The sequence below is a fragment of the Penicillium psychrofluorescens genome, assembly GCF_964197705.1.
Source record: "Penicillium psychrofluorescens genome assembly, chromosome: 2".
Taxonomy (NCBI): Eukaryota; Fungi; Ascomycota; class Eurotiomycetes; order Eurotiales; family Aspergillaceae; genus Penicillium; species Penicillium psychrofluorescens.
This window is the reverse complement of record NC_133440.1, coordinates 4,812,715-4,826,200: the sequence shown is the minus strand read 5'-3', so window position 1 is coordinate 4,826,200 and position 13,486 is coordinate 4,812,715. Positions and strand designations below refer to the sequence as shown.

Sequence of the window (13,486 nt, the reverse complement as noted above, 5' to 3'; positions counted from 1 at the left end):
TCTGGCACGTCCGGTCCGATTGAACCACAAACCTTCTCCATAAAACCCCCGAGAACCATGTCCCACACGCAACCATCCCCCACCACCGGGGTTGCGCCGCACCAGGCGCACCTCGCGGCGCATGCCCAGGTCAATGGCCACATGCCTCCGATGCCCACGCAGGGCCCCAAGGGAGTCCCGCTTTCCACGGCTCAGAAGATCGCGGCTCTCAATGAGCAGGTGTGGCTGCAAATCGGTAAGCAACGGCTATCTCATGCCAGGAATAACAAAAAAAAACATACTGACTCACCCGCTATAGGCAGCTTGACTGAATTGATGGGCGATCTGGATGGCGCCATGAACGCGTACGAGCAGGCTCTTCGCCACAACCAGTGGTCGATTCCTGCCATGAACGCCATCTCGTGTATCCTACGCACAAAGGAGCAGTTCCCCAAAGCGATCGAGTACCTGCAAAACATTCTCAAGCTGGACCCTGCCAATGGGGAAACCTGGGGTAGCTTAGGTTCGTTCACCTGATATGCTCAACTGCAATTAAATACGCTAACTGTCATAGGCCACTGCCATCTGATGATGGATAACCTGCAAGAGGCCTACACCTCCTACCAGCAAGCCCTTTATCACCTGCGCGACCCCAAGGAACCGAAGCTGTGGTACGGCATCGGCATCCTGTATGACCGCTATGGCTCCCTCGACCACGCAGAGGAAGCTTTCTCTCAGGTCATGCGCATGGCTCCCGAGTTTGAAAAGGCCAACGAGATTTATTTCCGCCTGGGAATCATCTACAAGCAGCAGCAGAAGTTCAGCCAGAGTCTGGAGTGCTTCAAATACATCGTCACTGACCCGCCTCGTCCCCTCACCGAGGAAGATATATGGTTCCAGATTGGTCACGTTCACGAGCAGCAGAAAGACTTTGAGTCTGCCCAGGCCGCCTACCGGCGTGTCCTCGATCGGGACCCCAACCACGCCAAGGTCCTGCAGCAATTGGGATGGCTCTACCACCAACAGAGTAACAGCTATGCTAGCCAGGAGAAGGCCATTGAGTTCTTAGAGAAGTCGGTCAACGCTGGTAAGTTGGATTTTCCGAAATTAACTTTTCAAAAAAAATATACTGACCCACTTTTTCAGACAACAGCGACGCTCAAAGCTGGTACCTCCTCGGTCGGTGCTACATGTCCCAGGCCAAATACCCCAAGGCCTACGAGGCCTATCAGCAGGCGGTCTACCGCGATGGACGCAACCCTACCTTCTGGTGCTCGATCGGTGTTCTCTACTACCAGATCAACCAGTACCGCGATGCGCTGGATGCCTACTCTCGTGCTATTCGCCTGAACCCGTATATCTCGGAAGTGTGGTATGATCTGGGTACTTTGTACGAATCCTGTAACAACCAAATCGCCGACGCTCTTGATGCCTACGGTCGCGCGGCTGACCTGGATCCCACCAACGTCCACATTAAGGCGCGCCTGCAGCTGCTTCAGAGCCAGCTGCAGGGTGGTTCGAACCAGAACAATGCTTCGGCCCCTGCACCTCAGCCGCAGGATGTTCACCCCCAGGCCTACCAGGGTCCTGGAGTGGGTGCTCCTCCCGCGCCTCAATGGGGTGCTCCAGCTCCGACTGGTGGTCCGATGCCTCCTGGCCCTGCTCCTCCCCGCCAGCCTGCTGACTGGAACCGCGGCATCAATGAACTGCAGTCGCAAGGCCAAGCCCCGCCGGCCAATGGTGGCCCTGGCGGTCCTCAGCAGCCAAGCCCTCGCCAGGATCCCGGTCGACTCCCTGATGCCGGTCGTGGCGGGCCGCCCCGTTCGCCCAAGATGGGTGGTCAATACCCGCCTCCCAACACCCTGCCTCAGATTGCCAACCCGCCTGCGTCTGGCCATGAACGCGCCCCGAGCGGTGGCCTTGGCGGTGGCGCTACCCGTGGCCCTCTGCCTCCCACCCCGGCTGGTGGTGGTGCTCCTCCTACCAATGGAGGTCAGGCTGGCAACGGAGCCGCCCCTCCCTACAACCGTCCGTTCACCCCTCCGACCGAGATTCGGCCCCTCCGGGAAGAGCGGCCCTCCTCGCCTGGCTCGGGTTATCCCCACCAGCAGTTCCATACCGGTCCTCACCAAGGCGTTAACTCTACTGGCATTGCTTCTGGTGCTCCTCCGCCGGCTTCTGCTGCCGCCGCCGCCGAGGCTGCTGCTCGCGAGCGTAGTGAGGACCGACCCGCGTCTGCAATGAAGCGCAGCCGTGAGTGGGAGGGCGAGACTGGCCCCGTGAAAAAACAAGCCAACGAGGAAACCCGTGCCCGATTGGATGATCAGAACAGCCGCCGTGCCAGCCCTCCCGGCCGGGGTGCTTCTCCGAACGAGATGCAACGGAGTCCTTCGGAGATCAAGCGTGAAGAGGCCCGTCGTGCCAATGAGAACTACCACCCCTCCGAGGCCGCGCATCACCCCTCGACACTGCCCTCCATCCAAACCATGCCTCCTAGCACCTCTGGCGGCCCCAGTCTCCCCCCGATGGCCGAGAGCGCTGCCCCGGCGTCGAACGGCCCGCCCGAGGGCCCTTCTTCGGCCCACACCCCTGTCAAGGAGGAGGCACCTCGCTCGGAGGCACCTTCGTCCCACGAGCCTGCCGCTCGCAAGATGGACGTCGATGAAGACTACGATGATGAGGGTGCTGATGAGGAGAAGAAGGCCGGCGCTGCTGCTGCTGCTACGAAGGAAAGCTCTCACGATGGCAACTCTGGCAATGCCACCAATGGCGAGGGCAAGGGCAGTCCATCCAAGGCAGAATCTTCTGCGTGACAAAAAGAATTTGCCCTTGATTTTGCAAGCGATGCCGAAGGAGGTCATGAGAATTAGCTTTGCTGTGCAGTTTTTTTTTCTTTTTTCTTTCACGTGCCCTTGTTCCCGGCCCTGTCTTCTTTTTTTAAACATTTGGTTTCTGTATGATGGTGCGAGGGAGGTTGGTTGGAACTGTGTTGGGCGAGTGCGCTGAAGCGACCCTTTCTGTATTCGTCTCCTGTGCTGGTTTTCATGTCTTTGTTACTTTCCTGTGAATTATTTGATGCCTCTGCATCTCCACCAAATTTACTCCAATCGTCAAGTATCTTTCAGTTCCTCGTAACTCATAAATATCTGCCGGTACGGTGATTGTGTATCACGTGACCATATTCACTCCTCAGGCACCAATCGCTTATCCCACACAGATCAGTCCACGGGTGCTGAGTCAGCCCACAAAGCGTGCAAAATCGTCCGCCGACTCTTTCAGATTCGACACTCCTCCTACTTCGACGACTAACGACAACAGGGTCAAGATGTACGTTGCCCACCCCTGTTCATCTCATGGTTTCATGTCCAGAAGACAATTGCTCACTTATTTCTCTTTTCCAGGAGTCACCGCAAGTTTGAAGCGCCTCGCCACGGTTCGTGAACAACTTTTCCCGGCATCGAAATTCGACATCCCCCAGTGTGCGGTGGTACTGATTGAGATTTTTACAGGCTCCCTTGCCTACCTCCCGCGCAAGCGCGCCGCCCGTCACCGTGGAAAGGTCAAGAGGTTAGTTTTGAGGAACTCTTTCTGGGGGGAAAAAAATTTCGAGAGACTAAATGTTGTGCACCAGCTTCCCCAAGGATGACGCCAAGAAGCCCGTCCACCTGACGGCCTCCATGGGCTACAAGGCCGGTATGACCACCATCGTCCGTGACCTTGACCGTCCCGGTGCCAAGATGCACAAGAAGGAGGTTGTTGAGGCCGTGACTGTCATCGAGACCCCTCCTGTAGGTTTTTTTTCCCCACTTTGACCAATTGACTTAGTACTAACACAACCACTCTCAGCTCGTTGCCGTTGGTGTCGTTGGCTACATCGAGACTCCCCGCGGTCTCCGCTCGCTCACCACCGTCTGGGCTGAGCACCTGAGCGACGAGCTCAAGCGCCGCTTCTACAAGAACTGGTACAAGAGCAAGAAGAAGGCCTTCACCAAGTACGCCAAGTCTCACGCCGAGGAGAAGGGTGCCTCCGTCACCCGCGAGCTGGAGCGCATGAAGAAGTACTGCACCGTTGTGCGCGTGCTCGCCCACACCCAGATCCGCCAGACCCCGATCAAGCAGAAGAAGGCCCACCTCATGGAGATCCAGGTCAACGGTGGCTCCGTCGCCGACAAGGTCGACTTCGCCCAGAACCTGTTCGAGAAGACCATCGACATCGACTCCATCTTCGAGAAGGATGAGATGATTGATGTCATCGCCGTCACCAAGGGTCACGGTTTCCAGGGTGTCACCTCCCGTTGGGGCACCACCAAGCTGCCCCGCAAGACGCACAAGGGTCTGCGCAAGGTTGCCTGTATCGGTGCCTGGCACCCTAACCACGTCCAGTGGACTGTGGCCCGTGCCGGTCAGATGGGTTACCACCACCGTACCTCTTGCAACCACAAGGTCTTCCGCGTTGGCAAGGGTACCGATGAGGGCAACGCCTCGACCGACTTCGACATCTCCAAGAAGCAGATCACTCCGTATGTTCCTCTCTCCCCCTTGGTTGCTTGAATATCGTATACTAATAGTCATTTTCAGTCTGGGTGGCTTCGTCCACTACGGTGAGGTCAAGAACGACTTCGTCATGCTCAAGGGCTCCGTCCCCGGTGTCAAGAAGCGTGTCATGACTCTGCGCAAGACCCTGTACCCCCAGACCAACCGGAGGGCCACCGAGAAGGTCGAGCTCAAGTGGATCGACACCTCGTCCAAGTTCGGCCACGGTGCTTTCCAGACCCCCGAGGAGAAGCGCGCCTTCCTGGGTACCCTCAAGAAGGACCTGATTACTACTGTTTAAGAAGGTGTTTCGAGCTGTGGAGGGTGACAGTGTTACGTATTTTCCAGTTGTCCAATAAAAAAAAGCGACTACTTCATGACTTGTGAATATGTAGAGTGGATATGTAAAGGTGACTCGTTGTGTAGACTTGATGATGGAGCATGTGTAGTGCAACTATATATATTTCGGACCCTTGGTAGTAGGCTCGGGCGTCGTCCTGGAAAGGCTCGACACTTTCCCTTTCTTCAACACTCTCTTTCCCCTCTGCTACGACTCAGACAGTGGCTCAGCCACAGACTTACACAAACCTGGATTTCGCCCGTGGTGACACAAAATAGATTAACATGCGTTGCTCGGCCTCCAGCCATTGCGTCATCCAGCACCTGCCCACTCCAACTTGTCTTGTCCAACGTTCCCTCCGATATCCCCTCTACTCCAGCCCACCCTCTCCTCAGTCTCATCAGAAACGCCTACTCCACCATCTTCCATATTCTGCGATCATCTCGAGAACAGTCCGTCACCTACAGCAAAGCCACCACCTCCCCGCAGGACCACTACTTCTCTCCTCATTCTCCACCTCCACCACCCTCACCATGTCCTCCGACGACGCCTACACGTCCTTCTTGGATAAAGCTAATGCCGACCTCGACGCCGGCCGCGCCTCGCAACCCTCCTCCGCCACTACCAGCACCCAGACCGTACATACCTCTCTCAAGGTGCCTGCACCGCTGAAGTCTGTCGATGCATACTACGTCTCTGAGACAGATGAGCCGTTCGAACCCGTTGCCCTGAAATGGGACGGCGCTGCGAAAGGCACCTGGCCCAGCGCAGGTACGTTTTACGTTGTTGTGTAGTTTTTTTTTTTTTTTGGCTTGGAAGTTCTTCCAGCCAGGGAGATGCCATCTTCTCTTCTTCTTTGACTGCGTGACTCTTTTTTTGTGCCCACTTATAGATAGATGGATTATGCTAACGGACTGTCTCCGATCACCCATCCAGGCCAACTCTCCTCCCTCATCTCCCCAGACGCAGACCTATCCAAGGCCATCTCAACTCTCTCCCCCAGCTCCTTCGACCCAAAGAAAAAGTACGCCTCTGTCCTGGACGCAGTGCGCGCTGCTGCCGTCGAGAAAGCGGAGGGCGAAGACCAGTCGAAAGTTGATGTCAAGGTGTACAGAGTGGAGCTGGATAGCACGCGCGTCGAGTACTGGGTCCTTGCGCTGCATGCGCCGGAGAGTCGGCTTGTCGGACTGCGCGCGAAGGCCGTGGAGTCGTAAGCGGGTTATGTATGTGGGTGGCTACAGTAGCTGAATTGTGCAAATTTGGGCGTTGCCTGGGGGGTTTTGATTTGGATCTACATACAGAGTCAGTCCATCCAGCATAGGTATATGAAATGGAATATGAAATATTGCGCGTTTGGCATGGAGCATTTCCCGTTTAGGTGCAGGCCGAAGGGTCCGCGTGGAAAGATTCGCTTTCTGCCTTGATTCTTTATTGCCTGGCGTGTAAGAATGCAATACAGGGAAGAAGTGCCCTGTCAGTTTTTGTGCTCGGGTATCGTGACATTCCGATGGGTCGCCCTGTGCGAGGGCGGCTGGCGACAGGGGCCGCGTGCTCGGGAATGGCATTGGTTCATTTATTCTTGGAACAAACATTTGGCAGGTCTTTTTTCCTCCATTGCTGAAGACTTGGTCGGGAATATTCACTTGAGATTGAGGTGCTGGCCAGCAGTAGTGAGGCGAGATCGAGCCTAACTGCTCACTGGTTGCTGTACTCCAGAGCTCTAATTTAAGCCGGGAATGATGTCGATCCCCGGATTCCAAGCCAGCATTCATAAACTCCATTCCTCACTGGTCGTGGGGCAACCAGGATTATTTTCTCTGGTGGTTTTTCTGGCTGTCTTTACTCGTCGTACAGCGAGGTCAACATCGATAGATCCGAAACAATTGGAGGAAAATCAGAACGGAGAAAAGACAGCTGGAGATAATCAACGCATTGAGTTATCTAGCAGGACAGTGTACTCTGATCTACCTAATTCTCGCACGAAACAAGCACGAGACCACGGAATACACATACCATAGCTCGTTGTCCCCCTTCCTTAGGTGGGCCATTCCTCTCCCTCCCCATCGTGCCCTATCCCAAACAACACTCCTCGGAGCATCTAGGCTCTTCTCTTCTTTTCTTTGGCTCTCTGGTGTTCTCTTCACTTAGCTTCTACCTTTGGGCTATTCTTGAAGCGTCGCCAGCTACCAGGGACATCGTCCTGTCCACTCTTTCTGAGTCGATCTGCACTTGACGACAGTGCAACATCGACCGACTCCATCTTCTGTCTTTACAGGTGGAAACAAAAAGGAGAGAGTGGGAAGGAAGAAGACGGTACCACCAAACTACGACAGACGCCTGATGCCAGAGGACTCTGCACACGCGGTGGATAGGTAACTCAGCGGAAGAAAGCAAGAGCAAAGAAAGCGGTTCCCTTTTAAGGATAATCGGTTCGCAGCAGCCATAATCTCCAGATGTCGGACCAGGATCCTTCTGAAAACCAAACCCTAAAACCAACCTCAACCCAAGACTCAGCCCCGGAGTCAAACCCAGAGTCAACTTCGAGACCCGGGATGCCTCATATCCGCCTTAACTCGGGCCGCCAGGACCCATTCATTGAGACCAATGAAGGCTACGAGCCCCTGGCGGCCGTGGACTCGACGGAGTCTCACCCGGAGTCGCACCCGGAGTCGCACCCGGAGCCACGGGCTCTGACGCCAGCAAATCCGGACGCGGCCATCGTCTTGGGCGTGCAGGGGATATCGCCGTATGGGATATCAAACGCTCCCGCCTCCGCGGAGTTCCTGCTCCCTCCGAGACTGCGCCCATCGTCTCGCAACGAGGTGGACCGCCCGCATTCGCCGGACCGTTGGTCTTTCAGTCGGTCTAGCGTCAGCTCCTCAGACCAGATCAGCCGCGAGAATGGCATGCCGCTCAATCCGTTTGAGGACTCGCGCGCGCCTTCGCATTCTGGAAGTGAGGAGTACGATGTCAACACGCAGACTGTCTCGGAGAAGTTCAATATCATGCCGACGGATGGGCTGCTTTTGTTCCCGGAGGACGTGGAAAAGGACGACTATCTGCATAATCCGGATCCTGCGGACAAGGACCGTGACTGTGATGTTTGCAATCGTCGAGGTATCTTGAATGTGGGCGGCTTGGTGATATTGACATTGGGCATTTTGACGCTTTTTGTTGGATATCCTGTCATGTGAGTTTTCCTGGAGATATTTTACCCTGCAGAAGACTAACCAGTGATGAAGAACCTGGGTGGAAGGGGTACTCAGACGCGGGCATATTTGCCAACCGGGCGATACTCTATGCCTCGATAATGGAGAGCAACCGCTGCTCCAGAATATCCGAAAAGGATTGATTGATCCAGATACGCCGGAAGATGCAATGTACAAGAAGAACGCAGACGGCAAGGAGTGGCAGCTTGTGGTTAGTTCCGGCTTGTGGGATGAGGCATCTTTGACACACGCGACTGACATGTAACAGTTCTCGGATGAATTCAACACTCCTGGCCGCACATTCTACGATGATGATGATCCGTTTTTCCAAGCAGTGGATCTTTGGTATGGTGTTACGGCAGATAAAGAGGTTTGTATCATCTTATGCTCGCCGAGTACGACGGCTCGCTAACCGCCTGCAGTGGTACGATCCCGATGCAGTGACCACAACCGAGGGAGTGCTAGAGCTTCGATTCGACAATTTCGTGAATCACGACCTGCAATACCGATCTGGAATGGTTCAAAGCTGGAACAAGCTCTGTTTCAAGGGCGGCCGTCTGGAGGCCAGCATGTCTCTGCCAGGCGATGGACATGTCGAGGGTTTCTGGCCTGGTTTCTGGGCAATGGGCAATCTTGCTCGTCCTGGGTACGCGGCTACCACGGACGGCATGTGGCCATACAGCTATCACGACGGCTGCGACGCTGGCATCACCCCGAACCAAAGTGCACCGGATGGACTCAACTTTCTTCCGGGCATGCGGTTGCCTGGTTGCACTTGCCCCAATTCCGACCACCCTTCACCGGGACATGCACGTAGTGCTCCTGAAATCGACGTGATTGAAGGTAGCACTGCGCCTCTCGAAGGGAGCTACGGACCGTACGTTGGTAGTGCATCTCAGAGTTTGCAGACTGCACCTTTTGATCTTTGGTACATGCCAGACTATGGTGAGTTTTCCTATATCTTTATTTATCAACATTCTAACGTCCACAGATTACACTGCCGTATACAATCCCGAAGTAACTCAAATAAACCCTTACCGCGGCGGCGTTTATCAGCAAGCCATGTCCGGGTTGACCAACCTGAACACACACTGGTTCAACGGCACGGAGTACCAGGAGTACGCCTTCGAGTACCAACCCGGTGCAGACGGCCAGGTGACCTGGTTCGTCGGCGCAGACAAGACATGGACACTGGACGGGCGGTCCATTGGACCCAATGGCAACATCGGGCAGCGCATGGTGCCGCTGGAGCCCATGTCGCTGGTGATGAACCTGGGCATGGCAGACAACTTTGCTCCCCAGAACAAGTCTATCCGCGAGTATATGCCTGCCTACCTCCGCTTTGACTATGTTCGCATCTACCAGGACCCGGACCATATTAGCGTCACCTGTGACCCACCGGGTTATGAGACGACGGCGTACATTGAGGCCCATAAGAAAGCCTATCTTAATCAGAACCTGACTTCTTGGTATGTTTTTGTTGACATTCTTTTATCTGAATTACTCTAATCAGATATGATAGGTCGGATGCCGGATACCACTGGCCGAAGAACCACTTCATGCATGGATGCTAGATAGCGCAAGGGACAACTTGCGTGTGTATGTGTGTGCCACACCATTCTCTATCCTCTCCACATCTCCATCATCTCTATATGTCGCCCTGCCTATGCTACCATCGTTTAATTGTCTTTGCGTCGTTTTTAGCGGCATTTTGTTCCGGCGTTTGCGGCTGTTTGGACATGTTTTTTGTTGCGGCTCTCGGTTCTTGTGGAATCTATTCCTCCCCTGTTCTTGGATTGAAACAGTACATCCAGAAAACCTACTACCAATGGAGTCCACTGAAAGTTTTTTTTATCTCTCAACGTAGCCGAACTTACACTTTGGATTTGGGGCAAGGCTCGTTTATTTGAAAACAGCTGAAATTCAGGGAGAATCTATCATATCCGCAACCTCTGTCGTATGATTCAAAAGCCAAAAAGTATAGAAGTACATCATGTCGCGTATCTCAGAATGCTCATTTCGACCTCTCTCAATCAGTGGGAACCGCTTAAACAGCTTGCGCGGGAGAGGGATGGTGGATCAGAGTTGAGGGATACAAGCTTGTTGTGAAATTCTGAACCCTATTTGCGTCTACTACTTTCATCTCGTCGGGCCATCGCCTCGACGGTCCGATCGCGGGGAAGCACTAAACCCTACTCGTGTCGGTGGAACCAAGTCTTGGCTCACTGCAAGTCCGACGGGCTGTCAGCTATTGGACAGCGGGGTCTCTGGCGAAGGACGACAAGCACAGCCTCCCAACTCGAATGACCGGGAACCCCAGGCCTGATTGGCACAGCGGACCCAGTCCTTCCGCGATAAACCAGATTCGGCACGTGGGGGATATTCCGGGGTAAGGAGAAGTAAGCTAGGCGACCATCGGCGAAGTATAATCCCAAAACGGACTGGTCACCTTTCCTCTAGCAGCTAAGCTCGGCTTGCTTGCTCGTACGAGGTGTGTACCCCACATTCAAGGGCGTTTCGATTGTCCCCATAAAGTCCGGGGCCTGTGCCCTTCAATATCCCCGACGCAATATTTCCAACACCTGGCATGCTTATCACCATCCTTGGCAGCCAGCTCTTTCTGAATCGTCGCCTAGTGTATCTGTTCTTCTTCTAACTGAGCCTCCCTTGCGTGCTGCTCTCCTGAGAACTTTTCACCCTCTCTTTCTTCCAACTGGGCATATCTCTTTACACGCGGGAAACCCTTCCCGGCCCTAACAGACCCAAGATCAAATTGTCGTACGCGATCATGGCCAAGTTGAGCGGAACCAGGCTTGGAGCCTTTCGTGCTTATTTTTTCGGATTTTTTGTCTGTACTGCCGGGTTTCTCTTTGGATATGACACCGGTGTCGTTGGTAGGATACATGTCCACGATCTGATGTGTGTCGCTTTGCGAGCTAAAAGATGATCTCTAGGTGGCGTCCTAACGCTGCAGTCTTACGAAGATGACTTTCGCTACACCGACACAACAACTGTTAGTGCAGTGATGGTTAGTCTACAGAACGCAGGCGCCTTTATCGCGGCTTTGGGTATCTTCCCTATCTCCGAGCGATTCGGGCGCAAGTACACCATCCAACTCGCCATGCTGATTTTCTGCATTGGTGTTACTCTTGAGGTTGTCCCTTCGCACTCGCTGGTCTGTTTCTACATCGGTCGGGTTATTAGTGGGTTTGGCCTCGGTGCATCTACAGCAGTTGTCCCTGCATATAGCGCCGAGATGTCGCCTAAGGAGATCCGCGGCAAGCTTGGCGGTGCCATGCAGTGTCTATTTGCTCTAGGCGTTATGATCAGCTACTGGATTGATTATGGAGTCGAAACGACTTTGCCAGCGATTTCTAAGCAGTGGCAGATCCCAGTTGGACTACAGATGGTGCCAGCCGCAGTTCTGGGTCTTGGTCTGCTTACTGTGCCTGAAAGTACGCGCTGGCTAGCTAAGAAGGGGCGGATTGAAGAAGCCTGGCAGAGTTTGAAATGGATTCGCGCTAGCGATGGTAGGTCACCTACAATACGGCGGTTTGTAGCATAGTTGACAGAATCATTCTTCTCCCCTAGGCCCCGAAGTGAAAGCCGAGTTCACCGAGATCCAAATTGGCCTTGAAGAAGAACTAAGGGCCACCGAGGGCCTTAAGAAGCGCGAACTTCTTGAGCCCGCAAATCGCTACCGGCTTGCTCTCGCCTTTTTCATGTTCTTAGCCCAGCAGTGCACGGGTATGACCTCGCTCGCGTACTTTGGCCCGCAATTCTTCAAGACTATTGTTGGCAGTAACAATAGCCAGTCTCTGCTCATCACGGGTCTCTTTGGCGCCGAGAAGTTCGTCGCTGTCACTGTTTACCTCTTGTTCTTCTCGGAGATGTGGGGACGCAAACCGACCCTTGTGATATCTGCTTTTCTAATGACCCTCTGTTTCGTGATTGTGACCATCCTCAACCATACCACGGTGGCCGTAACCGCATCAGGCCCGACAAACGCCGGAAGAGCAACCGTGGCGATGATTTTTCTTACTAACGCCGTCTACCAATTCAGTTGGGGCCCACTGCCGTGGCCGTACTGTGCCGAGGTAAGTTCATAAGGCCGCTCATGATATCCGTTATAGCAATATTCTGACGAGACCTCACATTAGATTTTCCCGACTCGCATCCGTGAGGTTGGAGTTTCAGTCGCCGTATCTACACAGTGGCTCTTCAACTTCATGTTTTCGCTCGTCACACCTTACATGATCGCATCCTGGGGCAGCTATACCTTCCTCTTTTTCGCTGGCTGTGATATTGCCATGGGGTTGATCGTCTTTTTCTTCGCAAAGGAGACCAAGGGGAAGAGTTTGGAAGAGATGGAAACTCTCTTCCACAGTAAGGCTGCTTTCGATGTGACTGCTGCAAGAAACAAGGGGCTGACATCTGACGATGTCGACGGTGCACACGTCGGAGCTAAGGATGCTTAAGAACGCGGGTGTAATGTGTATACGTGCTAGGCACGACCCCTCTGGAAGGGAATATTTGCCTGCACAACTCACAAGGGCTGGCGTATGTGGAAGGGACCTATTGTTATAAATTGATATAATGAACTACTTTCCGCTTGCAGAATCCATGGTTAGAAGAAGAGTTTCGGACACTGTAGATTGGATGATTGAGTTGAGCTAAATAACATAAGGTATCATGAAATGCTGAACAAAAAGAAAGATAACGTAAATCATGACTCAAATTCATTTACCCACCAGGGGCATAGACTGTAAGGCACTAGATCTAGCAGATTGTGCATCACAGGATGCAGTCATATGTTAATCGAGTTTGCGCGATAAGAACACCCTCGTTTGCGCTGGAACAGTCCCAAGAGGGGATGTGAAGAGCGTGAAGGGTTGATCGAGATTGCTAGCCTTGGTCAAAGAGAGCTGAGTGTGCATGTGGTGGCACCCGTCACCAGCATCTAGCTGAAGATCCGAATTCCAGCTCAAACTCAGACTTCGCTCATAGGCATACCCTCAATCCGTGTCGAATCTCGAAGCCGCGACGAATCCCGCGTCGAATGTATCTCCCAATCAGAGGTGACTTGGATATGGCCCCGAAGAAAATCCGAACCCTTTACCATGACAGGCTGCGTAACTGTGACCAGCGGCATGTTGGGCTCTTCCATCCGGAAGTGATCCTGGGTTCGACGAGACGACAAAACTGTTGTCTTCCAATACCGTGCAGACATGGGAGAGCCAGATCTGCGACCGGATGATCGGATAGCCGTACAGATGACTGGAAGACAGGCCACGATAATACCCAGAGGTAGAACAATAACCGTTAGGATGGATTTGAATGCGGACCCGTAAGTTGGATCTTCGGGATCTGGGGAGACAATGTACTTGAGACGAACACCGATTATGGTGATGATACTGTCGCGACA

The 13,486-nt window shown here is 53.7% G+C and overlaps 5 protein-coding genes across 5 annotated transcripts; all 5 read left to right on the top strand.

The window, feature by feature from the left end:
* Positions 1 to 57: 57 nt before the first annotated feature.
* Positions 58 to 2,792, top strand: PFLUO_LOCUS3987 (glucose repression mediator protein; the record flags this gene model as incomplete). The annotated part of the gene is made up of 4 exons (XM_073781292.1): positions 58 to 235; positions 299 to 502; positions 554 to 1,066; positions 1,126 to 2,792. The coding sequence occupies 4 exons, from the start codon at positions 58 to 60 to the stop codon at positions 2,790 to 2,792; spliced, it is 2,562 nt and encodes an 853-aa protein (XP_073638062.1).
* An 804-nt stretch (positions 2,793 to 3,596) lies between these two features.
* On the top strand, positions 3,597 to 4,813 carry PFLUO_LOCUS3986 (60S ribosomal protein L3; the record flags this gene model as incomplete). The annotated part of the gene is made up of 3 exons (XM_073781291.1): positions 3,597 to 3,767; positions 3,826 to 4,499; positions 4,558 to 4,813. The coding sequence occupies 3 exons, from the start codon at positions 3,597 to 3,599 to the stop codon at positions 4,811 to 4,813; spliced, it is 1,101 nt and encodes a 366-aa protein (XP_073638061.1).
* A 572-nt stretch (positions 4,814 to 5,385) lies between these two features.
* PFLUO_LOCUS3985 (uncharacterized protein) lies at positions 5,386 to 6,066 on the top strand (the record flags this gene model as incomplete). The annotated part of the gene is made up of 2 exons (XM_073781290.1): positions 5,386 to 5,623; positions 5,789 to 6,066. The coding sequence occupies 2 exons, from the start codon at positions 5,386 to 5,388 to the stop codon at positions 6,064 to 6,066; spliced, it is 516 nt and encodes a 171-aa protein (XP_073638060.1).
* A 1,239-nt stretch (positions 6,067 to 7,305) lies between these two features.
* PFLUO_LOCUS3984 (beta-glucan synthesis-associated protein) lies at positions 7,306 to 9,635 on the top strand (the record flags this gene model as incomplete). The annotated part of the gene is made up of 6 exons (XM_073781289.1): positions 7,306 to 8,042; positions 8,095 to 8,272; positions 8,330 to 8,431; positions 8,484 to 9,006; positions 9,053 to 9,530; positions 9,584 to 9,635. 6 exons carry the CDS (start codon positions 7,306 to 7,308, stop codon positions 9,633 to 9,635), a joined length of 2,070 nt encoding a protein of 689 aa, XP_073638059.1.
* Positions 9,636 to 10,937: 1,302 nt separating this feature from the next.
* Positions 10,938 to 12,539, top strand: PFLUO_LOCUS3983 (uncharacterized protein; the record flags this gene model as incomplete). The annotated part of the gene is made up of 4 exons (XM_073781287.1): positions 10,938 to 10,946; positions 11,036 to 11,591; positions 11,653 to 12,158; positions 12,222 to 12,539. 4 exons carry the CDS (start codon positions 10,938 to 10,940, stop codon positions 12,537 to 12,539), a joined length of 1,389 nt encoding a protein of 462 aa, XP_073638058.1.
* Between the last annotated feature and the right edge of the window lie 947 nt (positions 12,540 to 13,486).